This window comes from Neophocaena asiaeorientalis, unplaced genomic scaffold, assembly GCF_003031525.2.
Source record: "Neophocaena asiaeorientalis asiaeorientalis breed wild unplaced genomic scaffold, Neophocaena_asiaeorientalis_V1.1 scaffold694, whole genome shotgun sequence".
Classification (NCBI taxonomy): Eukaryota; Metazoa; Chordata; class Mammalia; order Artiodactyla; family Phocoenidae; genus Neophocaena; species Neophocaena asiaeorientalis.
The window spans coordinates 202,736-228,539 of record NW_020174226.1 but is presented as its reverse complement, the minus strand read 5'-3'; the positions used below and the strand labels follow the sequence as shown (position 1 = coordinate 228,539).

The 25,804-nt window shown below is 54.7% G+C and overlaps 3 protein-coding genes across 6 annotated transcripts; all 3 read left to right on the top strand.

The window, feature by feature from the left end:
• On the top strand, nucleotides 1-5,791 carry DNAAF3 (dynein axonemal assembly factor 3). The gene is made up of 12 exons (XM_024755175.1): nucleotides 1-57; nucleotides 162-250; nucleotides 774-916; nucleotides 1,272-1,365; nucleotides 2,430-2,587; nucleotides 2,884-3,066; nucleotides 3,278-3,403; nucleotides 3,508-3,630; nucleotides 3,855-3,984; nucleotides 4,617-4,731; nucleotides 4,901-4,975; nucleotides 5,060-5,791. The coding sequence occupies exons 2-12, from the start codon at nucleotides 166-168 to the stop codon at nucleotides 5,466-5,468; spliced, it is 1,641 nt and encodes a 546-aa protein (XP_024610943.1). The 5' UTR covers nucleotides 1-57; nucleotides 162-165; the 3' UTR covers nucleotides 5,469-5,791.
• Nucleotides 5,792-5,928: 137 nt separating this feature from the next.
• On the top strand, nucleotides 5,929-9,884 carry TNNI3 (troponin I3, cardiac type). 4 transcript variants are annotated; one of them, XM_024755167.1, is made up of 9 exons: nucleotides 5,929-6,004; nucleotides 6,420-6,572; nucleotides 6,879-6,891; nucleotides 7,043-7,129; nucleotides 7,581-7,622; nucleotides 7,797-7,928; nucleotides 8,328-8,417; nucleotides 8,948-9,124; nucleotides 9,728-9,884. In XM_024755167.1, the coding sequence occupies exons 2-9, from the start codon at nucleotides 6,562-6,564 to the stop codon at nucleotides 9,809-9,811; spliced, it is 636 nt and encodes a 211-aa protein (XP_024610935.1). In that variant the 5' UTR covers nucleotides 5,929-6,004; nucleotides 6,420-6,561; the 3' UTR covers nucleotides 9,812-9,884. The 4 variants fall into 4 exon arrangements, with proteins under 4 accessions (XP_024610935.1, XP_024610936.1, XP_024610934.1 ...); XM_024755168.1 differs by lacking the exon at nucleotides 5,929-6,004 and adding an exon at nucleotides 6,026-6,233 and having other exon boundaries at nucleotides 8,328-8,390; nucleotides 9,728-9,877; XM_024755166.1 differs by lacking the exon at nucleotides 5,929-6,004 and adding an exon at nucleotides 6,031-6,233.
• Nucleotides 9,885-13,271: 3,387 nt separating this feature from the next.
• TNNT1 (troponin T1, slow skeletal type) lies at nucleotides 13,272-23,291 on the top strand. Its single transcript, XM_024755163.1, has 9 exons — nucleotides 13,272-13,289; nucleotides 15,636-15,699; nucleotides 16,365-16,481; nucleotides 16,695-16,772; nucleotides 19,009-19,122; nucleotides 20,044-20,153; nucleotides 22,023-22,113; nucleotides 22,242-22,282; nucleotides 23,143-23,291. Exons 2-9 carry the CDS (start codon nucleotides 15,643-15,645, stop codon nucleotides 23,186-23,188), a joined length of 654 nt encoding a protein of 217 aa, XP_024610931.1. The 5' UTR covers nucleotides 13,272-13,289; nucleotides 15,636-15,642; the 3' UTR covers nucleotides 23,189-23,291.
• The last annotated feature ends 2,513 nt before the right edge of the window (nucleotides 23,292-25,804 follow it).

Genomic DNA, 25,804 nt, shown 5'->3' with positions numbered 1-25,804 from the left:
CAGCGCCGCACCGAGAGGGGAGGGAGGGGACGTCTCGGGTTATTTAGAAGGATAAAGGTGAGGGGGGTGTGAAAGGGGCGAGAAGTCAGCGGAGGTGAGAAGGGAATGGGTGGGCAATGCAGACACGATATTTGGGGATTCCCGGGTTGTTTGTCCCGCAGGGAGATGACCACACCAGCGGGCTCGGGCACTGGCTTCGGCTCTGTGTCCTGGTGGGGCCTGTCCCCGGCGGTTGACCTGCAGGCTGAGAGTGAGTCGCCCACACGGGACCACAAATCATCCGACACAGCGGCTGCTTTCACAGCCTGGCAGACACTAACGTTCTGGCGCTAACGTTCTCTGAGGCTCCAAGGGCGGGGGGGCGCCCTCCAGTGGACAGCCTAGATACCTCTGCGAACTACGAGTCCCAGAATGCTTAGAGGCACAGCTCCTTTTAAAACCAAGGCCTGGGCTTTCCTCGTGGCGCAGTGGTTGAGAGTCCGCCTGCCGATTCAGGGCACACGAGTTCGTGCCCCGGTCCGGGAGGATACCACATGCCGCGGAGCGGCTGGTCCCGTGAGCCATGGCCGCTGAGCCTGCGCGTCCGGAGCCTGTGCTCCGCAACGGGAGAGGCCACAACAGTGAGAGGCCCGCGTACCGCGAAAAAACCCAAAAAAACAAAAAAACAAGGCCAGGGGTGCAAGTCCTGCTGGGAGTTGTAGTTCATCGTGCTGGGGGTGGCTGCAGGGGGCGTTCTCCAGGCCACAAACCCCAGCCTGCTGTCGTCTTGTCAGGTCCTCCTGTGGACCCAGACTCACAGGCCGATACAGAGCACGGGACCCCCGAGCTAAATGTGCTGCTGTTGGGCTCCGTGGATGGGCGACACCTGCTACGGACCCTGACCCGGGCGGCTCTCTGGCCTCGAAGGAGGTTCCGTGTAAGCTGGGATTATGGGGTCCTGGAAGGAGGAGGATGAAGATAAGAGCGCGGATTCCTGAGTCCTTGAGGGAGGAGGGAGCTGGGGACCCAGACTCCTAGGTCCTGAGGAGGGAAGGGGCTGGTGTTGGGGACTCCTGGGTTGAAGTGAGAGGAAGAGCCTAAGGATCAAGTCTCCTGAGTAGTGATGGGGAGGAGGGTTCTGAGTGCCCACACTCCTGTGTTTAAAGGAGTGGGGCTGGTGTACAGGTCTCCTGGGTCCTGTGGAAGAAGGGGGCTGAGGTTTCCCACTCCAGGGTTTCCTAGGGGCCAGGAACACAGGTCTCACAATCATTTTTCCCTGTTCATCCTTCCAGTTTTATGTGCTGGAGAATAATATGGAAGCTGTAGCCCGACACATGCTGATTTTCAGCCTAGCCCTGGAGGATCCTGAGAAGATGGGGTTGCAAGGTCAGCAAATACCCGGCAATCTGGCCCCCAGCTCCTTCCCCCTCCCTGCAGGAATTCTGGCATTTCAAGGGTGCGGTTAAACATTTTGGACATTGTTCCCTATTTCATCACTTGCTCACTTGTTTGGTAGCCTTAGAGCCTCAGCTTTTCCCACCTTTGAAATGGGGATAAAAGATAATACTTCCTAGAATCATTTAGGGAATTCCAGGAGAAAAGCCACATAAAACTCTCAGAACTGTGCATGACACAGTGTAAGTATTCAAAACCTCTTAGCGAGGGAGAAGCCCAAAAGAGATCAAAGGGCTTCCTGAGAGGTAGTGAGTCCCCCAGATGTGGGAGGGTTTGGCTGAGCTGAGCCTGAGTCCTGAGTCTCCCTTAGTTAGAGGTGTGCACCCCAGGGAATCTGCGTGGAGGAAGCGGCCTTGGAAGTGAGATTATAAGGAGGAGGGGGAGAAGGAGGATTTGGGTGGGAAATGATTATTTCCCAGTAACAAAAACTTCAGTTTAGTGCCTAGAGCAGAGTGTAGACTCAGGCAGGCTGTATTCAAATTCTGACTCTGTTTGCTGTGTGACCTTAGTTGCGGCAGGCGAACTCTTAGTTGCAGCATGCATGTAGGATCTAGTTCTCTGACCAGGGATCGAACCCGGGCCGCCTGCATTGGGAGCGCCGGAGTCTTATTCACTGCGCCACCAGGGAAGTCCCTTTTATAAGATTAACTAAAATGAAAATATTCAACACTTTAACACACATAAATCTTCATCTCCATCTATATCTATATAAAACGTTTCCATTTTTAAGGCAAGGGAAACAAACATGAAATTCAGGATTGGGGTTACCTGCAGGGGGTGGGAAGGAATAGGCGAGGAGACCTAGGTGGGGTGTAAGTTATTCTTCGTGTTCTAGCTATTCGGGTGGGTAGGGAGTTTGCCTGGGTCCGTTGTGCTGATTACACGACTATGGAATAAGAAGATCACTATAAAGTGGGTATGCGTCATCCACACGGGTCTCATTTCTGGGCTCACTCCTCTGCCCCCTCCTCTAATTTTCTCCCCGCTCCCCGCAGAGAGGAGCGAGACCTTCCTGGAGGTGTGGGGGAACGCGCTACTGCGCCCCTCTGTGGCCGCCTTCGTGCGCACCCAGGCCGGCCGCCTGGCTCGCCTCGTCCCGGAGCCCGATCGCCTGGCGGAGCAGCTGCCCTGGCTCAGCCTGGGCGCCCTCAAGGTGCCGCCGCCCGGCCTGCGGCCGTCGCCGGCGTGGATCCGGGTGGCGGTGGGAAGAATGGGGATAAGCAGTCCAAAAGGGTTTGCGTTGATGGATAGAGCTGAGGGCTCCCCGGCTCCCACAGTGGGATATGGCCCTGGGGGTGGCTTCTACTCGCGGAGCCTCAGTTTCTTCATCTGAGAAAAAAGAGAATCGTTCCCACGCCCTGGGAGGAAAGGGAGGATCAGGTAAGAGAAGCTGCGGTCCCTGCAGACGCCTCTCCCTCGTTCTCTCTCCACGCGGGCCTGGTCGTGCAGTTCCGCGAGCGCGACGCCCTGGAGGCCGTGTTTCGTTTCTGGGCCGGAGGGGAGAAGGGGCCCGAGGCTTTCCCCATGAGCCGCCTGTGGGACTCGAGGCTGCGCCACTACCTGGGCTCCCGGTACGACGCCCGGCGCGGTGTCAGCGACTGGGACCTGCACATGAAGCTGCACGATCGCGGGGTGAGGGCTGGGAGGAGGGGCCTGGGGTCTCCAGTCCTGGGTGTGTAGGAGGAGGGGCTGGGGCTTGAGGAAGCAGCGGTTGGGGGCCCCGAATCCTGGGTCTGAAGGAAAAGGGTGCCAGAGGCCCTCAGTGCTGGGTCTTTGGGAGGAGATCCTGGGATCCATATACCAGATTCACTGAGGCCTCTTTTCTTGCATCCCCCCACTCCAGGCCCGAGTCATCCACACCAGTGAGTTCCGGCGCTGGAGGGACACAGGGGTCGCCTTTGAACTCAGAGACGCCAGCGCTTATCACGTGCCCAACCGGACCCTGGCGTCCGGTCGCCTCCTGAGCCACGTGCGAGTCCACTCCCTGCCCTGGCTGCTTCTTCTTTTCGGGGGCCCAGGAGTCGGAGTCCCCAACATCGACCTCACCCGTCTCCTCTCTCCCTGATTTCCCAGCGCGGGGAGCGTGTAGCAGCGCGCGGGTACTGGGGGGACATCGTCACGGGGCCCTTCGTGGCCTTCGGCATCGAAGCGGACGACGAGACCCTCCTGAAGACCAGCAACGGTCAGCCTATCAAGGTTTGAGGCTGGAGGTGCTGGGTCTGGAGGCGAGTTCGCGAGGCCCCGCCCCCTATGCGCCCCCTCTCTACTTCCTAGGGCCAGTATGGAAGTGTAAGCTTGCCCGCCAGATGCTAGCTCTGGGTGTGGGGGAGTGTGGGGATGGCGTACTCTAAGCCCCTCCCCTGCCATTCCGGCCCCGCGGTCCTAGCCCCGCATCCGGCCACGCCCTTTGACCCCCAAAGACCGCGGGCGAGATCACGCAGCACAACGTGACGGAGCTGTTCCGAGAGATGGCCGCCTGGGGGCGCCCGAGAGCCACCCAGGGAGACCCCGCGCAGGTGCAAGGCGGCGCGGATGGAAGCCCGGAGCCTGGTAAGCGACGGACTCAGCCTTCTTCCTTGAGATGGGAATTGGGGCTCGGGTGATCATGTCTGGGAGAGAATGGGACCCGGACCCCCGTCCCGGGCTTCAGGCTCCTGGTGTTTCAAGTCCAAACGTGGACTGGTATGGTATCTAATGCCTGGACAAGTGACCTCCCCTTCCCGACATCCGGTCTATTTTTCTCTCTTCTCTTTGAGCTTCTCTCCCTTTGCTAAATCCTGACACCATCCTTAGCATTCTGAATTCCAGCAGTAGAATTCTCATACTACCTGCAGAAGTCCAAGAGGCTGAGAACATTTTAACAAGGTTAAGCTGGGTCCCAGCTTAACGCTGGAGAGCCCTCCCCCCCAAATCTGGTCGCGCCTCCTTCCACCCATCCCCTAACTTGGCCCTCCCGGGTGAATGGATGTCTTGTGTGGCCATGGGCCAACCACTCTCTTTTCTTCTCTTGAATCTCAGTTGCCTGGTCTGTAAAATGGGTCTCTGTGTGCCAGGCCAATCCTCCCAGAATTTTCCAGGAATCTGCCTAAGAGGAAGGATGAGAAAGGGCTTGAAGACGGACAAGGCGAGTCATCTCCAAGTTTTGTCTGTTTGCCTAACCCTGCCAGTCTTCCCTTCCCCAGCAGCCTCTGTCCCGGAATCCTTCACTGTCCACTTCCTGTCCCTCGGTTCTGCCCAGACCCTCCACCACAAGAGCTGCTACAAGGGACGGTTCCAGCTTCTCTACGTGGCTTGTGGGTAAGAGGGCCTGGGAGGTTCCCAGATTTTCCTCCCCCAACCCCTCCTCCCTCAGACCCAGGAATCCAAGTCTCCAGACCCTCCTTAATCAGTGTCTAGGTCCCCAGCCCGCCTCTTCCCTCAGGACCTAAAAGTCTGAGCCTCAGCCCTCCCCTTTTTCTCTCTGCAGGATGGTCCATCTTCTCAGCCCTGAGCTCGGTGCCTGCGTGGCCCCCGGAGGACGCCTCATTGTAGAATTAGCCCAGTGAGCCAGCAGAGAGCAGGGCGGGGAACGTCCAGGCTGGGGGCGGAAAGCCAGGTCCCCTAACACGCTGCTCCCTGGTTCCAGGTTCCTAGTGGACCTGCGGCAGGAGCAGCTGCAGGGCTTCTCCACCCGGGTCGGGGAGCTAGCACAGGCGGCTGGATTCGCCCCACAGCCGGGGGCCAGGCGCTCGCAGACCTTCGCGCGCTTCTACAAGGCCGGAGACTCTGCTCCCAGCCACAAGGACCCAGCTGTGGGATCTGGGACTCCGCCCCCTGAAGTCCTGGCCCCGCCCCTTGAGGCAACCAACCCTTCCCCCGAGGACCTGACCCAGCCCCTTGAAGGCGGGATCCCACCCTCTGAACCCCTCAAACGGCCCTCAGAGTCTCAGGCTTCACTGTTGGAGGCTTTGGTTCCACCCACAGGGAGTCAGACCCCCAAACCAGAGAGTCTGACTGTATCTCCGGAGACCAACTCCCCAATCCCTAACTTCTAAAGTCGGGTCCTAGAATCAGAACGCGCCTCTAGAATACTCAATTATACTCCCAGCATTCTCAGCGCCAGAGGTGTCGCTAGAATTTCAGATTCCATTCCTGGGATTCTATATTTTATTCCTAGAATTCTAGATTGTTCTCTTGAGTTCTACATTCCACTCCCAAGACTCTAAAACCAGCCTGGAGATCCGGCCCTGGGGCTCAGGCGCTCTGCGTGGTCCCCTCATCCCCAGGCATCCCATTCCTAACTAGGGGCTGGGGGTGTCTCCTCTCACAGGCTGGTCAACACTAGGGTGGTCCAAGTAAAGAGAGCCAGATCCTCTTCTCCGTGTGTCCGTGTGTCTTTCCTGCCCTCAGTCTGTCTCCAAGGGCTGGGAGAGGGGAGGGGCAGGAGTGTTCAAGAGAAGAGACTCGAGACCAGATTTCTGGGTTCCCAAGAGGGCTAGGGGTGAATTTCTCCGTGCTGCCTGCTGAGAGCCTGGGCACCCCACACCTGGATTCTCAAATAAATCAGCAAAACTTATGGATTGGCTAACAGGTTTGGGGCACTGAAACTGACCATAACATGGTAAAAAAAAGTTCTAGCCCTCAAGGAGAATTACAATTTAGTGAGGGGGCGGGGCCTAGACTCCTGGGTCTGAGGAAGGAGGACGTTGGGGTCCGAACTCTTGTGTCAGAGGGAAGAGGGGCTGGGGGCCTGGACTCCTGTGTCAGAAGGAGGAGGGTTTTGGGGGCCTGGACACCCATCGGGGTCTGAGGATGGAGAGGTTGGGGGTCTGGAGTCCTAGGTGGGAGGAGGGAGGGGCTGGATTCCCAGGCCGCCAAGATGGAGGGGTGATCCAGCTGGAGCATGGCCCGCCCCAGCCCTCACGCGCCCCGTTATCTCGAATCCTGGGGCAGGGAGGGGAGGGGGCAGCAATATATTTAGTCTCTGTCCTCGCCCTTTATCTCAGTGTCCTCAGTGAGGCTTGTGCAGACCGGACGAGACAGAAGCCCCAGGGGCCTTCAAGGTCACTCCGGACGCCCCCTCACTGACCCTCCAAGAGCCCCTTGTCCCCTGCTCTGCCTTCCACAACCCCTGGCTTGAGATTCAGCATGGCGGACCGGTGAGTAATTGGTAACCGGGACTCCTGAGAACCGAGGCAGTGGCGGATAGGGGGGTGATCCCTCGGGTTCCTGTGAGGGGTGAGAGCTGCGAGGTTGGACTCCAGGCCTGAGAAGGGAGGTAGGGACAGGACTCCTGGGCATCGGAATGAGGTAAGAGTCTGGGAATCCGACCCATAGGAGCCGAGAAGCGGCAGCTGGCGGGCCGGACCTGTCGGTCAGAGGGGCCTCTGGGGTCCCTTAGGACACGGCGTGGACAGGACCCAGGCCTACCATTAATCCCCTTTTCCTGGTTTCTCTCCCTCCAGGAGCGGCGATGCGGTGAGAGTCGGCGTGGGCTGGACCCGCCTGGCCGGGGAGGGCGCTGCCGGGAGGGCTCTGGGGCAAGAGGCTGCAGCCCTGGAAGACTGCATGGAGAGGGGCTGGGGAGGGGGGTCCCTGTGATGACTCAGCTCCGTTCCCCAAATCCCAGGCGGAGAACCCGCCTCCCGCGCCACCCCCTGTACGACGCCGCTCCTCAGCCAACTACCGCGCCTACGCCACGGAGCCGCACGCCAAGGTGAGGGCGGGGCCAGCGCGGTGGGCGGAGCTGGGCGGGACTTCGCAGGATCTGGATTCGGATTCTTAGGTTACCCGCGGCTGGGGGGGGAGAGGCGGAGCCAGGGCCTTTACCGGACTTTGGTCGTGGGCGGAGCCCAAGCGGATGAGGCGCTTCAGGGGCGGAGTTTATCAGAGGGCTGGGCTCTGTTTGGTGAGAGCTTGCCTATGGGCGGAGTCCCGCTGCCCGTGGGAACTGAGATTGCTTAGAGATGGTGGGGGGAGGTGCGTAGCCAGAGACAGCACATTGGTGGATGGGAATGAGGGGCGTGGCTTCCCGTAGACTGAAGGCTGGAGTTGGAGGCGGGACTAAATCTGGACCTGGCTTGAGGGGGCGGGTTCTGAAGCTCCTCCCGGCGTCCTCCTTCGGATCCTCCTCGCTCATCCTTCCTTGCTCTGTCTCACCCCGGCAGAAAAAGTCTAAGATCTCCGCCTCGAGAAAACTGCAGCTGAAGGTGCGATGCGCCTGGGGAGAGCGCCTTTTTTTTGGAATGATGGACATCAACCTTGGGGGGTTCAGGTCTCTGGAAGCAGGCCTGGGATTAGAGGGTGGGGCCCGGCGGGGGTGGCTATCCCGCTCTGTCCTCATCCCCATACCTGTGCTGCCATACCCGTCGTGCCCTCCCCAGACCCTGATGCTGCAGATTGCGAAACAGGAGCTGGAGCGGGAAGCAGAGGAGCGGCGAGGAGAGAAGGGGCGTGTTCTGAGCACGCGGTGCCAGCCTCTGGAGCTGGCCGGGCTGGGCTTCGCGGATCTGCAGGTACCGGCTCCAATCAGGGACTCCTGCCTAGCCCGGCATCCGAGGTTCCTACTGTTCGGTCTTGCATCCCTTAGGACTCAGGGGTACAGTTACTATGCCCCCTTTCTGCTCAGGACCTTCGGGTCCAATCTCCCAATTCTTACCCTCAGGAGTTCAGAAATGTGGCCTGCAGCTGCCTACAATCTCAAAACCCAGAGGTCGGTTCCTCCAGCCCACTCCAGTCCAGATTCTCAGAACACCTGGCTCTGGAGTTCTGCTTTGTTCGCAGTCCCCCAGGGTCTGGCTTCAGTCTAATCCTCCAGGACCAGCTGTCCAGGTCCCCAGCTCCTCCTCCCTCAGACCCCAGGAGTCCAGAACCCCAGCCTTCCCCCCACCACGCACACTGCATTCCTCCACCAGGACTTGTGCCGACAGCTCCACGCCCGCGTGGACAAGGTGGATGAGGAGAGATACGACGTGGAGGTGAAAGTCACTAAGAACATCACAGAGGTGGGAGACACTAGGCCGTCTGGGTCGCTTCAGGATAGGAGGTGATGCCTGGGGCTCTGGTCTCAGCCTGGACCCTTGCAGCTGCTTATGGTTGCAGACACCAGGAGACCCAGGACAACTCTGTGAGCCTGGCAGGGAGAGGGCAGAAGGATGTGTACAATACGGTCAGGGAATGCTGTTCTAGGCAGAGGGAACAGCACATGCAAAACCCAAGAGGTGGGAAAGCGGAAAATATGTTTGTGAAAATGTGTGGCTGGAGCCTCAAGTGTTGGTAAGTGAGTTCAGGTGTGGGCCAGGGAACTGTGAGATGCATGTAGCTGGACTGGGATGTGTCAGTAGTTTTCAGAGATGAGGCTGGGGCAGATCAGGTTCCAATTTCAGGATGGGGAGCTTGGATTTTGTCTCGAAGGTGGTAGGAGCCTAAGCTAGGTAGAACCTGGATCGGGATAGGAGGGAAGTGCAGGGTGGAAGAGTGAGGCAAGGAGGAAGTGGAAGGAGGGGTCTCCACCTCTGTTTATGGCTGCTACCAGATCGCAGATCTGACCCAGAAGATCTTTGACCTTCGGGGCAAGTTTAAGCGGCCCACTCTGCGTAGAGTGCGGATCTCTGCGGATGCCATGATGCAGGCACTTCTGGGGACCAGGGCTAAGGAGTCCTTAGACCTGCGGGCCCACCTCAAGCAGGTGAAGAAGGAGGACACGGAGAAGGTGAGTGTGGTTACAGGTCCAGGAAAGGGGGTGCTTAGGGGAGAAGGTGTGTGTGTGTGAGCAATTCTAGGGACTAGCCTGAGGGCAGGTGGCAGTTGGAGTTGTGGGGAGAAGTATCTGGTAAGGGTCTTCCACAGGAAGTACAGGAGGGGCACAGGAAATGCAAGAGGAAGACAGAATGTAGAAGCAGAAGACAGGAAGTGCATTAGGGAGAATGGAAATGGCAAGGAGTCAGGAAGTGCATGATGTCTGCAGGATGTTTGTGAGAGAAAAGGAGTGCAGGAGGGAGACAGGAAGTCCAAGAGGGAAACGGGAAGTGCAGGAGGAAGACAGGAAGTGCAGGAGGGACACAGGAAATGCAGAGGGGAGACAGGAAGTGCAGGAAGGACACAGGAAGTCCAAGAGGGAGACAAGAAGTGCAGCAGGGAGACAGGAAGTGGGGCAAATTGGAAGGGATCTTCTGAGGGGACAAGAAGTGTTCCAGAACCAGACTGTGTGATGGGCATCCAGAATAGAGTGGCCCAGCAGGCGGGAGGGCAAATGGAGGATATCTGAGAGCCTGTAGACCAGGAAGACACCCTAACCTCTGACCCATTCCTCCAGGAAAACCGGGAGGTAGGAGACTGGCGCAAGAACATCGATGCGCTCAGTGGAATGGAAGGCCGCAAGAAAAAGTTTGAGGGCTGAGCCGGCCTGTGCACAGCCCTGGCCCTGGCCCTGAGGATGGCCCCGAGGAATAAAGCTTCTCTCTGAGCTGGGAGTGGCTGTGTGTCTATTACCAGGGGCGCTTAGGTGTGAGAGAGGCGGGAGAACTGAGGACCAGGCTCCCCCAAAGCCACAGCGCACATCAGGAGCAGAGCTGGGTCTCCACGTGGAGCTGCACAGAGGTGCCGAGACCAGGGCCCAAAGGCAGACACACAGAGACACGGACAGGCTGTCAGCGACCCCGGGAGAGACAGCCAGGCAGAGACCCAAAGGGAGAGGAAAAACAGGTGGAGATTCATGGGAAGAAGTGCACAGAAAGGGGAAACAGACAGATACACACAGAGAGACAGAGATGACCTCGCCCTGGAAGAGACAGAAATAAGGACCCACAGAGGGAGAACTGCAGATACAAAGAGACACCCCCCCACACACCACACACACACACAAGAACTAGAAAGATAAAAACAGACACAGAGCTAAAGACACAGAAACCGAGTCACAGAGAAGCACAGGGACACCTGGAGACACAGACCAATAGCCAGACATCAAGAGAGGCAGATATGCAGAGACACCCGTGGAAATGGGTGAAAAACTGGCGGCACAGAGACAGGCAGAGTGAAGAACTCAGAGACAGAGATGCAGAGAGAGCCCCAAAGCCAACCCCTGAGAAATGCATAGAATGAGAAATGCGGAGAGAGACAGACACTGGCACGGAGGGGTGAGGAAGCCCCTAGAGTTCAAGGTGGTGGATTGGCTGGGAAGGGGGAGGGGCTACCAAAAAAGATCAGTGTCCGATGGAGGTGGGGAGTGTGAGGTCCTGTGGGCCTGACACACCCCCTCCCCCTCCCCTCCTCCTCCCCCTCACACACCTGTTTCCCCGCTTTAGCGCCTGTTGTCACCAGGGTGGAATCCTGGTGGCAGACAAAGGGATGGGGGTGGGGAGGGGGGGACAGAGAGATGGACAGAGACAGAGGTGGGGAGACGGAGAAGCTGAGACAGACACACACAGAGAAACACAGACGAAGAGTCACAGAGACAAAGGAGAGATAGAGACAGGGAAACGGGGTATGGGAAGTGGAGGCCCAGAGAGACACAGAGAAAGGGACCCCTTCATGGAGCGAGAAGGGGTCCCTTGTACCCTTTTCATCCATAAGCATCCTCCAAGGGGCTTCGGAGCACAGTGTGCCGTGTGATCTGGGAGGTGTGGAGCCCGAGGGTGGCCTGACCCAGCCCGGGGCTCCTGGACAATGCTTTTGGGATGGAGGAGATGCCTTGGAACAGCCAGGAGGTGCCTCTATCCCGAAAGTGGAGCCAGAGTGGGGGCAGGGCAGCCTCTGAGTGTGAGGAAAGGAATTCTCTACCCCTCCCTCTCCCCCTGGGGCGGGGCTGAGCCTCCCACTATAAACTGGGGGTGCTTCAGCCTGCCCAGCAAGACTGCCCCACCGCTCACACCTCTGCGGACGCAGCCTCAGGTAAGGGTCCCAGAGGAACTGGGGATGGAAGGGAACGTATTAGGACTTGGGGGTTACAGAAGCTGGGAGTGCAGGGTTTGGGGGTCCCAGAATACAACACCTTAGGACCTCGGAGGTCTGAGTCTGAGGGAATCTCAGAAACTGGGAGTCCCTGGGCTTGGATGACAGACAGTCTGGGTGTCAGAACTGGGGGGCAGTGTCTCAGAATCTGACGATTTAGGAATTGAGGTCGCAGAATCTCATGTCTCATGATGGGAGGTATTAGAATTTGTAATGTCATATTTGGGGGTTTCATGAATCAGTCCCCTGAGTTTATGCATCCAGATTTTGGGGTCTCACAGTCCTGAGGTTTCAGAATTTAGGGGATGTCAAAACCTAGGGGGTCAAGATTTTAGGGCACGCATAATCGGGAGTCTCGACAGTTGGAGTCTCAGAATCTGGAGATATGAGGAGTTACTGTTTTTCAGAATTTATAAATTGGGGTCTGTGGGTATGGGGATTTTGTGGGGTCTCTCAACCTGGGTGCCTTGGGGATCTCAGAGATTGGGGAGTCTTAGTATTTAGGGGTCAGGATGAGGTCTGGGGACAGAAGCTGTTCTTCTGTGTCCTGTCCCCTCCATGGCAGTGGGTGAAGGTGAAAGGAGGCGACAGGTGGGCAGATAACCAGCCAAAGGGGAGGGGACCTGGGGTGGGAGAGGGCAGCGGGTATGATTAATTCTCCTAGAACCCCCCCTCCACGAATACTTCTCAAGAGATGTCCTCGGTGTCACCCTCTACGACATCCCCCCAAAATAGACCCTGGGGGTGGGGCAGCTATTGTCTTCGGACCACTGTCCCTTCCCAAATACCTCCTCCTAATGCCTACTCAGATCAGGTTCCTACGGACTTGTCATAAGACAAAAGGGGACAGCTGTGGTCAGGGGGCGGGGGCTGCAGCCTTGGGGCTCTGCCCGGACCGTATCTCCCAATGCGCTGTTTTTTTTTTGTCTCGGCCTCAGCTCCTTTAACAGCCTCTCCCCTCTCTCCCCTCTCTCCCCTTCCCGCATCCGGGCATGGCTGCTCCCCTCCCCCGGCTCCCCAAATCCTAGCTTCTCCTCCCGCCCCCTCCCCAGCCCCCGAGGAGCCGGAGACGTTGGCTGAGCGAGGTAACCGCGGCTGCTTCGCTTCCTGAGGCCGATTTCGGGGGTCCTCAGGGCCCTGACCTCCAAGATGACTCCCTCCCCGCTCCCGTAACCCGTCCCCGTAACCCGTCCCAGGCCCGGTCCTTTAAGCCCCGGAGAGCTCTCGCGCTCTCCAGTGGCCAAGAAGGGAAACAGCCTCGCAATGGCTTTAACCCGTTCCCTTCCTTCTTAAAGGGACCAACACCCAAGCCTTCTTCCCCAGTCTGGAGGAATACTTATAGAAGGGTTGGATGTTTGCGGAGAGGCACCCCTCCTCCCTCATCTTCGCCTGTCCGTTACTTGTCTCCTTCATATACATTCAAAGGTTGGGGCGTGGGTTGTAGAAGGAACTAGCAGTGGGAGTCTGTATTCCTCTGTCCCCAAGGGGGAGGGGGCTGGGGACACAACTCCCGGGTCACCGAGTGAAGAGGGGGCTTGGGGCCTCCCTGCACTGCTAGATCTTGATGGAGGGCAGGAGCTCTGGGTATGTAGAACGAGGGTCTGAGGGTTTGTTTGTTTTTTCTCCTTGTGGTCTGGCGGTTTGGACACCTGGGTTCCCAGGGAAATGGGAGGGGGACCCCCACACCAGTTCTGAATGTATATCTGATGCATGTGACCCTCTCCCTCCTTTATGGCCACCCCGATTTCCCTTATCCTCTTCCCCCTCCCCATACCCTTCCCCCAGAGCTGCAGGAGAAGGGAACTGGGCTTGTGGGGACCAAGGCTTGGAGGCGGGTCCCTCCTTTGGATGTGTCATGCCCACCCCACGAACTCTTGCTAATTATCTTTTTGTATCCCTCCACCAGAAGAGGAGCGCCCCAAACCAAGGTGAGATCCTGGGGGGTGGGGCTCCCAATCCTGTCCTCTTAAATATATCACCCACCTCCAGAGATAGGCTGCAAGAAAGGCAGAGAAGGAGAGTGGGGAAATGGAAACATAGAAGAGGACAGTGACTCCTCCTTTCCACAAACATTTCTGGTGAACTTCCCACTGTGTTTGGCAAGAGTCAGACTCTTGCTGTCCTGTTGGTGTAACAGACCCAGATACAGCAATGGTAGTGCAGAAGAGGGCCCTATCTGTGCCCTAGAATATCAAGGAAGGCTTCCCAGGGGAGGTGATGCTGAGCCCTGAGGGCGGAAGAGTTTGCTAGCTGAAGGAAGTAGAAGGGAGATTGTAGATGATGAAGCGGAGTGGTGTGTACAAGGTCCAGTAGCTGGATCTTGGCCAGCGTTTCAGGGAACAGATGCAGACACAGGTCATTCTGATGAGAAAGACCAAACTAGGCAGACCAGGGAAGACTGTGAGAGCTCACCCTGGAGGGTGTGACACTGGGGACAAAGCTTGGAGATGCAAGGAGGCAGCAATCGAGCATGAGATGCAGAAATTCTCTGGGACACCCGGGAGCCATGGAAGCGTTCTGAGCAGAGGGGGCCGAGGATCCGATCTGGCTGAGAGCACAGGGGCACGTGAAAGCACAGGTGTGCTTCAGTGTCAGGGAAAGCTTGTTGGAGGAGGGAAGGTCTCAGGGGTGGAGTGTATCAGGGGAAGGGCATTGTAGGGCAGAGCAAACAGAGGCAAGGGGGCACAAAGGCACATGACATGGCCAGGGAACTGTAGGATGTGGTGAGTTTTCAAGGGGAAAAGGCCTAAGCTGGAGCAGAGGGCATAGGGTAGAAAGGGGCCACAGACTGAGAGACCCACAGGTTGATGAGCTCAGTTGGGGCCGGGTGTGTGCAAAGGCAGGAAATGTTGAGGAAGCATCTGTTTACTGGAGTCTGGGGTTTGGGAGAGTCTGGGCTGGAGACAGAGTTGGTGAATCCTCGGTAATTGATGATAATCGAAGTCACAGGAGTGAATGACATTAATCACAAGAGTGTCCCACGCATGCATGAATCAAAGGGCAAAGCTCTCTTAATTTGGTTAATAGAAATTGTTGCTTTTTATTAAGCCAGGAAAGATGAAGCATAATTTGTTTAAAATTCTCTTTGATCATTGAATGACCAAAAAAGGAAATAAAGAGTCAAATATATGAGGGATTTTTTCATTTCTTAAGTTAAACTTTAAAGCTGTATTTAAGAAATCAAATCTTACAAAATCCTGGAAGGTTTTGGTAATGATGATGATAATTTCAAGGAAATTAATAAAATAGCTATTGATTTTAAAGTGTATTTTATTCAATAGTTCTGGTATCTTGCCATGGAGGATGCTAGCCCAGCCTAGCAGAAAAGTGCAATTTGTAGAGCGTATTTTGACATTTTAAAAGTTATATTCCATAACCATTTTGAAATGCTGGGCAAACATAAAAAAAAAAATCCCATACAAAGTTATTTGCATTTAATTCAATTAATCAGGCAATTTGAAAGCTAATTGATTAAAACACTGTAATATGATTGAAATTCTGTAACATTTTAATGTTATTTTTACTCTACTGTGAAAAGTTTTTTATACGATATACACACCCTAGTTTATCTTTGTGTCTTAGTGTGGACTTATAAATTGACTACAGTTATCTTGAGCCAGGAACACAATCGGGTTTCAGGCCAGTTTGATACTGGCTCTTCTTTTTTTTTTTTTTTGATACTGGCTCTTCTTAATTTTCATATGAGTGTAGGACTTCAAACCAAATGTTATGTCAGTGGGACTGTGCTGTCTGTGAAAGTTAATAAATTACATGATCATTTTCTTCAGACTGGAAGGAGAGTGATAAATAAGATTTGGAGTCATAGGATACTGATGTACAATTTAAGGATTAAAGTTTCTTATAAATCAATTGTGAACAATGAATTATTTTAAAATGTTGACTTCCTAGTATAAAACTGCAAGAATAAAAATAAATTCTCCAGCTTAAAAAAGAAAGAAAGAAAGAAACCAAAGGAAGAGAAAATTCCAAGAAGTGGGAGTGCCCAGGGCAGTCCCCCAAAGCAGCACTACCCAATACAAATACAATGCAAGCCACATATGTAATAACTTAAGAAACAATTTTTTTTTTACTAGCAGCCTTTTAAGAAGTAAACCCAAACAGGTCAAATCAATCCCAATAGCGTATTTTACTCAACCTGTTATAGCCAAAATCTCAGAATTTCAACATGAATCCATATAAAACGTTATTAGTAAAATAATTTTACATTCAGCAGGGAGGTCAGACTACTCAGTGTTTCTTTTCTGTCCACTCAGCCGGCCCATGGTACCTCCGCTGATCCCCCCAAAGATCCCAGAGGGGGAACGTGTGGACTTCGATGTAAGTAACAGACATCTCATCCCAGGAGGGGCTGCTAGCCTATAGGGTGCAAATTAGGAAGAGGTGCCCCTCCCGAGCCACTGTTTTTTGTTTGTTTCCTACCCGCTTCTTTTGGAATTGTGTCTTGGCAGCCCCTTAGTTTAGTGTCAGAATACGATGCTTTGCTGCCATCTGCTGGAAACACAGTGCATGGCAGACGTCTGTCCCAGCTGTCAACCCCACCAATTCTTTTTTTTTTTTTTTTTAATTTATTTTTGCCTGCGTTGGGTCTCCGTTGCTCCGCGCGGGCTTTCTCTCGTTGCAGAGCGAGCGGGGGCTACTCTTCGTTGCGGTGCGCAGGCTTCTCATTGCGGTGGCTTCTCTTGTTGCGGCGCACAGGCTTCAGTAGTTGTGGCTCGCGGGCTCCAGAGTGCAGGCTCAGTAGTTGTGGCGCACGGGCTTAGTTGCTCTGTGGCATGTGGTATCTTCCCAGACTAGGGCTCAAACATGTGTGCCCTGCATTGGCAGACGGATTCTTAACCATTGCGCCACCAGGGAAGCCCAACCGCACCAATTCTTGCTGCAAAGGGCTCCCCCTCCTGATGCTTCTCAGAAGTGCTGAGAGGTTGGCACCCTCTTGGGGCACCACCTGGGGAATGACCGTGCTCCCACCCTCTGTCCCCTAGGACATCCACCGGAAGCGCATGGAAAAAGATCTGCTGGAGCTGCAGACGCTCATTGACGTGCATTTTGAACAGCGGAAGAAAGAGGAAGAGGAGCTCGTGGCACTAAAAGAGCGTATTGTGAGTCAAGGGAGGTGGGGTTCCCCAAATTCTTCTCCCTCCTTCCATCCTTTGGGCCTTGGGAGATACGTTCCCGTCCACTACAGACCCAAGGCTGAAACTTTTGGGAAAGTACCCAAGTTGGTGCCCATCACCACTCTTGACCTACCCTGGGAAGTGATAAAGGGGGTGCGTGGTGGTCCCTGCACCCCCTCATTCTTCTGTCTCCCCCAGGAGCGGCGCCGGGCGGAGAGAGCTGAGCAACAGCGCTTCAGAACCGAGAAGGAGCGTGAGCGTCAAGCTAAGCTGGTGGTGGGTGTTTCCCCTCCTCCCAGAGCCCAAATGTTACTTTCTCAGCTGGACACTGCAATTTTCCACTCATGACATTCTCTGTGATCCCATAAAAGTCCTCATGCTGTATTATTCAAGGGTCTTTCTGTTGGAAGGGACAGAAACTCCAACCCAAACTGAACTTAGCAGAAAGAGAACTTTATTGGCTCATATAACTAAAAGGTCTAGGGCATGGCTTGCTTCAGGCATGGCTGGATCAAGGGACTCAAATAATATCACAAAGACCCAGCTTTTATCTTCCCATCTTGGCCAATATTTCTGTGGACAGTGTGTCCAGGAGGGTGAGCAACTCATCCTGGTTTGCCTGGTACTTTCCTGGTCTGAGCCCTGGAAATCCTGCATCCCATCAGTCCCAGGTAAACCAGATGGTTCCCAGGCAGGGGTGGCAAACGGCCACCAGCAGCTCTGGCTTAAACTCCTCTTTTCTCTGTCTCCTGCACAAATCCTGGGATGTTTTCAAATTGTTCACCCGTCCACTGTGGAGTGAATCACTGGCTAGTTGGGAGAGAGTGGCTAGAATGCTCCCATTGGTTTAACCCTTGAAAACATGACCTGATTTGGCATCAGGAGTGGCTCACGCAAACCACTTGTTTTTGTTTTTGTTTTGCCACGCTGCGCGACACGTGGGATCTTAGTTCCCCTACCAGGGATCGAACCCATGCCCCCTCACAGAGTCTTAACCACTGGACCAACAGCAAAGTCCCTCAAACCACTTTATTTATTTATCTATCTATCTATTTATTTATTTATTTTTGGCCGTGTTGGGTCTTCGTTGCTGCTGGCGCCGGTTTTCTCTAGTTGCGGCGAGCGGGGGCTACTCTTCGTTGCGGTGCGCGGGCTTCTCATTGCGGTGGCTTCTCTTGTTTCAGAGCATGGGCTCTAGACATGTGGGCTTCACTAGTTGTGGCATGCAGGCTCAGTAAGTGTGGCTCGCGGGCTCCAGAGCACAGGCTCAGTAGTTGTGGCGCACGGGCTTAGTTGCTTCATGACATGTGGGATCTTCCCGGACCAGGGCTCGAACCCGTGTCCCCTGCATTGGCAGGTGGATTCTTAACCACTGTGCCACCAGGGAAGCCCCCTGAAACCACTTTTAAAGAACAGGAAATGGGTGGTGTGGTACGCAAAGGACTGGTCTCCCAAAGAAGTCCACATCCTAGTTCCCAGAGACTATGAATATGGGAACCTGCCTGGCAAAAGGGACTTTGTAGGTATGATTAAGTTAAAGATCTTGAGATCAGGAGATTCTCCTGGATTTCCTGGGTGAGCCCAGTGTTATCACAAGGGTCCGTAAACAAGGGAGGACCTTGGAAGGTGGGGGAAGTGGCCCTGAGCCAAGGGATGCAGGCGGCCCCTAGAAGCCGGAAGACCAAAGGGAGTGAATCTCCCCTAATGCCTCCAGAAGGACCCAACCCTGTCCATACCTTGACTTAGCTCATGAGACCCATTTCAGACTTTTGACCTGCAGAACTACAAGCTGATAAACTTTCATTGTTTTAAGCCACTCTGTTTGCAAATTACAGCAGCGAGAGGAAATTAATTCAGGTGGGGAATCCTGGGCAAGTGAAATACCATCATGCCCATCTCACCTGCCTCTCCAGTGGGGATGGGGCTTTGGTCTGGACAAGCCACTAATTCTGGAACATGCAGTGCAGACTTTCTGGATGTGGTAATGCCTTAGTGAAGGCATTCTAGAACCTCTTCCTCAGGCTCAAGGCCAAGAGCCTCTTTACTGCCCCAAGCCCCCCGACTCCCATCACAAGTTACCTTCCATGACCCTCTGAGGACAGTCATTCTCCTCTCATGAGACTAAGGAAGAGTAAGTCCCAGAGAGGGTACGTGCCTGCACTGAGGTCACACAGCAAAGATCACCATTGGCCATTTCAGGCTGGAGCATGCAGAAAAAAGCAAGCACGTCCCTCCACTAGTTTAATATTTTCCTTGGGGGTGGTATATAAAGTCTCAAAGAGGAGGAAGGACTTGCAGGTGGTCACACAGCTGGGCCTGGAAAGGTGAGGAGGGGACCGTCAGCATCCTTGCCTGTTCTGATATTGACCTTGTTTTATGCTTGGGTCTGATTGATCCCTGCTTCACTCAGTGCAGAAGAGGGCCCCCTCCCACGTGCCCATCTCAGACCCCCTCCCCTCTCAGTCCAGGGTGCTGGAGGGAGGCCCAGGAATTAACCCCTTTCTTCCCACAGGAGGAGAAGATGCGGAAGGAAGAGGAAGAGGCCAAGAAGCGAGCTGAGGATGACGCCAAAAAGAAGAAGGTTCTGTCCAACATGGGGGCCCATTTTGGGGGTTACCTGGTCAAGGTGAGTTCAGCCTGCTAGGGCCTGAACAGGAAACGGGTAGTGTGGTACACAAAGGACTGGTCTCCCAAAGATGTGGGAGGAGGGGCTGGGGGCCCGGACCCCTGGGTCGGACAGGGGATGCACTGAGGCCTGGACCCCTGGGTCTCTGGAGAGAGGGGCTGGGGTTCTGGGCTGAGGGAGGAGGGGGCTGGGGCCCGGACCCCTGAGTCTGAAGTGGGAGGAAATAGGGGCAGGACTCCTGGGTCTGCGGGGGAAGGGGCTGGGGGCCCGGACCCCTGGGTCTGAATGGGGCGAGGCGTTGGGGGCCCGTTCCCCGGGTCTGAGTGGGGAGGGGCTGGGTGTCTGGGCTGAGGGAGGAGGGGGTTGGGGGCCCGGACCCCTGGGTCTGAGGGAGGAGGGGCTGGGGGCCCGGACCCCTGGGTCTGAGGGAGGAGGGGCTGGGGGCCCGGACCCCTGGGTCTGAGGGAGGAGGGGCTGGGGGCCCGGACCCCTGGGTCTGAGGGAGGAGGGGCTGGGGGCCCGGACCCCTGGGTCTGAGGGAGGAGGGGCTGGGGGCCCGGACCCCTGGGTCTGAGGGAGGAGGGGCTGGGGGCCCGGACCCCTGGGTCTGAGGGAGGTGGGTCTGGGGGGTCTGGGCTGAGGGAGGATGGGCTGGGAACCCGGACCCCTGGATCTGAGGGAAGAGGGGCTGGTGGCCCGGACCCCTGGGTCTGAGCGGGGAGGCGTTGGGGGCCCGGACCCCTGGGTCTGAGGGAGGAGGGGCTGGGGGCCTGGACCCCTGGGTCTGAGGGAGGAGGGGCTGGGGGCCCGGACCCCTGGGTCTGAGCGAGGAGGGCTCGGGGCCTGGACCCCTGGGTCCTGATGTGCGGAGCCATCCGGTGGACCCATCCCCTAGTTCACGATGTCCTTTTCAACCGTCAGGCAGAACAGAAGCGGGGTAAGCGCCAGACAGGGCGTGAGATGAAACTGCGCATCTTGTCGGAGCGTAAAAAGCCTCTGAACATCGACCACATGGGAGAAGAACAGCTCCGGTAGGTGGGAGGGGCCTGGGTATGAGACAGGCAGATAAGGGGACGCCTGACCCAGATCCGAGTGGGCGGAAGCCCTGGTGCTGTGTGCCTTTGGGCAAGTGTCTCTCCCTCTCTGCGCCCCTGTAGACTCCCCTGTGGAATGTTTCACTGATATAGGCCCCACGTTTTGTGGGTGCCGAGACCTGTAGAGTCTGGGTGATAATACGGAAGCCAGACAACAGATCTGACCAAAATTTAGGAGATGATGGTGTTTTGATGGCCCCTGGGAACTCCGAATGGGCCCCATCTTTTACGTGAATTAAAGCCAGATGCACCGGCAACAGTTTTCCAGCCACATCTCTTCTGGGTGGGGCTCTATCTTGCCCTTCACAGCTCACTGTCTGCACAGCCTGCATCCCGTGGTAAAGCCACCTGAGGGGAGGCCGGGGAGGGTCTCCCCTTCAGGGCCCTCGCCTGCGTCTTGACATTATCTGGCCCAGGCACAGAGTTTAAAGTCAGAAACATCCACCACCTCATAGGCAGCACAGTGATGGGGTCTGGAGCTCAACATCTGAAACCACTTGCCAGGGGCTCAGTGCCGGCTTCACCACTTACAGCTGGGTGATCTGAGGCACGTGGTTTACCTTCTGTGAGCCTTGCTTACCTCACTGGTAAAATGAGGCGATGATGACAAAATCTACCTCACAGAGCAGTGAAAGGTCAGTATGGCAGCAGCAGCCCCCTGTGGAGGGCTTACAACCCTATGAGGTAGACACCCTCAAGCAACTGGAGCATTAAAAAACAAAAAAAGAAAGAGCAACCCTAGGCACAGAGAGGTTAAGTAAACTTTCCAGGGTTGCACACCTTGCAAGTGGGAGAGTGGGGATTTGAACCCAGGCAGTCTGGTGCGGTAGTCTGTGCTCTTCATCACTCTTTTACAAAGTGGTGTGATGGTAAATGTTTAACAAGTGGATCTCCAGGGCCTAAAAGTCCACATCTTAGCATTTGCTCATTTCCACGGTGTAAATACTCCCACCATGCTGATGTCAAACTACCAGCGTGAGAACTCGGAGTCGGAGTCGGGAGAGGATGCGCGGATTTGGCTCCAGCCCAGCACTGGCGATGTGCCGTCCTTCCCCAGTCACATTATCACAGGGCCTAGCACTAAATAACATGTCGTGAAAGTTCCTTCTTCCTCCTCTTTCCTTCCCTCACCACACATCCACTCATAATGTGGATCTACTAATATTTTTTGAGGATCTCAAGTTATCTCAGTTTTATTTATTAGATAGACGTCATATGATGGTCTCTAAAATTTTAAAGTAAAACACACCATGGAAGAGACAGCCTTTGAAGACCACTAGCTGGCAAAAGACAACAAAGACTGCTAGTAAGAATAAAAAGAATGGTAACAACTAGCTTTGTCGAGTGTTTAGCACGTGCCAGGTACTTTATACCTATTCTCTCATTCTATAACAGTTCAAGGCAGTAGATTTTTAACAGTTCAGAATAAGTCTGGCCTCTAATAACTGAGATCTGACTATAGCAGCCTAAAATATAGAGGTTTGTTTTCTCACATAGAAGAAATCGGTAGTCCATAGCTGGTATTTGAACCAAGGCTTTCTGACTCCAGGGCCTAGGCCCTTAACCATGCTCGTCCTCCCTTAGAGAAACGTGAGCTCTCTGTTTTGGATATGGAGAAGTGGGCAGAGATTTTAAAACCCCCTTGCTGCAATTCACTTTGAATATCGTGGCCTCAAATATTAACAAAATGGCACCAATAATGTCGAACTCAGAGACTCGCTGTGTGGCTTTGAACAGTTCCCTCAACCTCTTTGGGCTCATGGCCTGGCCTGGCTCCCTTCCATGACAGCCCTTCTGCCCTGCCAGGGAGAAGGCCCAGGAACTGTCGGACTGGATCCACCAGTTGGAGTCTGAGAAGTTTGACCTGATGGAGAAGATGAAGCAGCAGAAGTATGAGGTGAGACCCATCTCCGCTGGAGGCCAGGCTGGGCTGGGGATGGCCGGGTGGGGGCTGGGCTGGGGCTGGGTAGGGGGTGAGCGGCCTGTCCGTCCGGCTGTGCCGGAATCTCCCCCCTGTCTCTGCAGATCAATGTTCTGTACAATCGCATCAGCCACGCCCAGAAGTTGTAAGTGTGAACCCGGCCCTGAGCCCCACACCCTCCATCTGACTCTTGGGACCTCTATTTCCTTTCCTCTGGCTGTCCCTTACTCTGAGTTTCAGTTCTCCACCCCTTCTTGGGGGCTCTGTCTTTATCCCTCTTTCTCTGGGACGGTCTCATAATGTGTCCTTTCCTCTCCACCCTCCAGCTCTCTTCTGGGGTCTCAATCCCTGTTTCTAGGTCCCTCTAAATCACTGTTTCTCAGGGCGGGGGTGACCTTGCCCCCGACCCCGGGGATATCGGGGGATGTTTCGAACCTGTCTGGGGAGGGGGATGCTACTGGCACCTGGTGGGTGGAGCCCAGGGCTGCTGTTCCACGTCCTACAACGCACAGGACAGCCCTCACCACAGAATGATCCGGCCCCCGAATGTCGCTGGTGCTGAGGTTGAGAAGCCCGGCTTTTCCTCTGTTTCTTGTTCTGTCTCCCCTGTGTCTCCTTCCCTCCCTCCCTCCCCTCTGCCTTCTGTTCATCTTCTCTCTCCATCTCATTTTCCATCTTTCTGTCTCTTTCACCCCAGCCTCCCCGACCCTCTCTCAGTCACTCACCCTTTCCTTCCCCCATCCCTGTGCCCATAAATATTTATCAGTGCCCATATGAACATGCTGAGCTCACCCACTGACATCAACTCCTGCCCGCCTGTGGGCCTGTGACCCCTAATCACGCCACTCCAGGCAGTGAACCCAATGAGAAGGCACTTGCCGGCCTCTTCCTCTGGCGGGGAGGGCGGGGATTTGGGGGGATGGACTCTCTGAATTGAGGACAGGGACCCATCTCAGAGGTGGGTCAGGGAGGCCTTCCTTTCTGACACCCCTCCTTCTCATACAGCCGGAAGGGGGCCGGGAAGGGCCGCGTCGGAGGCCGCTGGAAGTGAGGATCTGGGCACTGCCCCCCCACCCCCCTCCAGGCACCCGGGAGCCCTTGGAGTGTGTGTCCCATCTGTGGCTTGAAATAAATGCTCCCCCTGCAGCACCTGCTGTTCTTTGATTGTTATTATTAGAATCTTCAACAATCATGACGGTGATGTGTAAGGTTGAACCCTCACACACAGCCGGCAGGAATGTAAAATGGGGCTGCCGCTTTGGAAAACATTCCAGCGGTCCCTCAAAAAGTTAAACGTAGAGTTACCATAGGACCCAGCAATTCTGCCCCAATAGAACTGAAAATCTCTGTCCTCACAAAAACTTGTACAGGAATCCTGGCAGCATTACTCACGATAGCCAAGAGGTGGAAACAACCCAAACGTCCGTCCACTGGTGAATGGATACAAGGGAATATCCTTCAGCCATAAAAACGAATGAGGCTGTGACACAGGCTACAATGTAGATGAGTCTCCAAATCATAACGAAAGAAGCCAGACACAAAAGGCCACGCATTGTGTGATGCCACTGATAGGAAATTTCTAGAAGGCAAATCCATAGAGGCAGGGAGTAGAGTCGTGGTCTCCAGGGCCTCAGGGGAAGGAAGGAATGAGGGGTTATGGCTAAAAGGAATGGTGTTTCTTTTTGGGGGTGATGGGAGTGTTCTGGAATTAGACAGTAGTGATGGTTACACAACCTTGTGAATAGACTAAAAAAACAAACAAACCCACTGATCACACTGCTATATATAAGATAGATAACCAACAAGGACGTACTGTAGAGCACAGAGAACTATACTCAATATTTTGTAATAGGGTGGTTCAGTGGTTAGGATTTCACTGCCGAGAGCCTGTGTTCGATCCCTGGTTGGGGAACTAAGATCCCACAAGCTGCAGGGCGTAGCCTAAAAAAAAATTGTAATAACCTATAGGAGAAAAGAATCTTAATAATAATAAATACATATATATATATAAAATAACTGAGTCACTTTGCTGTACACCTGAAACTAACACAACATTGTAAATTAACTGTACTTCAATTTTTAAAAATGCTTAAATAAAGGCACTGTGGCTCTTGAAAACAAAACAAAACAAAAACAGAAAGCCAAAAGTGGATAAACCTAAAAAAAAAAAGAAAAAAAAGAAAAACTGCCATCGGAAAAAACAACAAAAACAAACAAACAAACAAAACCTGCCATCGGGAACCGAGACGCCACCCGCCTTTCTGTTCTGCGTCGTCTGTGAGGTCACAGATGGGTCACAATATGATTTCTGGCTCCGGGACTGCTATCCCCTTTGTGTCCATCCCGACGGTCTCCAGGCCTCACGGGATTTGTAGTTTATTATTATTTTTTTTTTTTTGCACAAGCCCAGGGACTTCAGAGTGGGCAGGGCTGCTCTGACATCCCTTGGGGAAAAAAGAATCTTGCTTCTGTTTGGATTTCAGCGCCGTTATGCTGAAACGTTTGCGCTTTTTATGGGTCTTTGTTCCGGTCTAAAAGTGCCTGCCTCTTTCCCAATGAGGATTTAAGTGCAGAGTGCTTAACATAAGGATTATTTCATGCTTTACGGTGCTATGTATGACGCAATTCACCCTCCACATCTGTTCGATCTCCTCGCCCTGGACTACAAATCCCAGCATGGCTTGCGAGGATGTAGAGCCCGGACTACATTTCCCAGCGTGCTCCACGTCCCAAGGAGACAGTAGCAGGGAGGGCCAGTGAAGGCTCTGGGGGAGCTGTCATTGTGGACCCCGTCTCTTCGGTTCCTTTCCCGATGTGACCCAGGGGTTCTATCAGGGACTTGGGGTGCTTTGGGACTCTGCCTAGGACCAACTGTGCCTTTAGGGGCGTGGCCCCGAGGACTACGTTTCCCAGCGTGCCCAGCGGCCGATCGCCGTGACCTTTGTACCGCAATCTTTACTTCCCGGCATGCCCCGGGAGGTCACCCAGGGATTGTCTTGGTCTAAGGGTTGCGGACTAAATTTCACGTAGCGTCCTGACGTTTCCCACGACCTAGGGAATCCATTCATTCATTCATCCAAAATACTATTTCCGATCGCGTTTTATTAGGCTCAGTTCTTGGCACTGGGAGCAAGTAGTGCACACGGAAGACAAAAATTCCTGTCCTCCTGGGGCTTATTTCTAGATGAAGCGAGCAGACTTTTAGGACTTCTAGTCCTCTTAGGACTCCCGGGCTGTCAAGTCCATTTCCTACTAGGTCCCCAGCGGACAGTTCTTCGTCCTTTTGATGCTGTGAACTACATTTCGCAGCATGCCCTGTGGGGCACACCTGTTGCCTTTAGACTCCATTTCCCAGCACTCGCAGGAGAATCCTCTCAATCATGTTTCCTTTCGACACCTCGGAGCTGCGAACTTCCCAGTGTGCCTCGGGGCCGATCGAGGCCGGAGTGTTGCCAAGAGCAATTTCCGCTTATGGACTCCATTTCCCAGCACTCCCCGCGGCCTTCTGTGAGGCGGTTGCCGTTCGCCTCTCCAGGCTGAGGACTCCATTTCCCAGCGCGCCCCGGGACGGCGGGGTGACGTCACGCGCCGGGCGGGGGCCAGTGGATCCTTGGGCGGCGCGGGGCGGCGCGGGACGGTGCTGGGCGGGCTGTAGATCCCGGCGGCC

Bases quoted from the DNA above. Each gene is read 5' to 3' on its own strand.
- DNAAF3 (XM_024755175.1), top strand. From the start codon at position 166: ATGACCACACCAGCGGGCTCGGGCACTGGCTTCGGCTCTGTGTCCTGG. The intron at 1,366-2,429 runs GTCAGCAAATAC...CGCTCCCCGCAG, and splicing joins TGAGAAGATGGGGTTGCAAG to AGAGGAGCGAGACCTTCCTG. The intron at 3,404-3,507 runs GTGCGAGTCCAC...CTGATTTCCCAG, and splicing joins CCGGTCGCCTCCTGAGCCAC to CGCGGGGAGCGTGTAGCAGC.
- TNNT1 (XM_024755163.1), top strand. From the start codon at position 15,643: ATGGTACCTCCGCTGATCCCCCCAAAGATCCCAGAGGGGGAACGTGTG. The intron at 15,700-16,364 runs GTAAGTAACAGA...TCTGTCCCCTAG, and splicing joins GGGAACGTGTGGACTTCGAT to GACATCCACCGGAAGCGCAT. The intron at 16,773-19,008 runs GTGGGTGTTTCC...TTCTTCCCACAG, and splicing joins AGCGTCAAGCTAAGCTGGTG to GAGGAGAAGATGCGGAAGGA.
- TNNI3 (XM_024755165.1), top strand. From the start codon at position 7,422: ATGGGAATGAGGGGCGTGGCTTCCCGTAGACTGAAGGCTGGAGTTGGA. The intron at 8,418-8,947 runs GTGGGAGACACT...GGCTGCTACCAG, and splicing joins TCACTAAGAACATCACAGAG to ATCGCAGATCTGACCCAGAA. The intron at 9,125-9,727 runs GTGAGTGTGGTT...CCATTCCTCCAG, and splicing joins AGAAGGAGGACACGGAGAAG to GAAAACCGGGAGGTAGGAGA.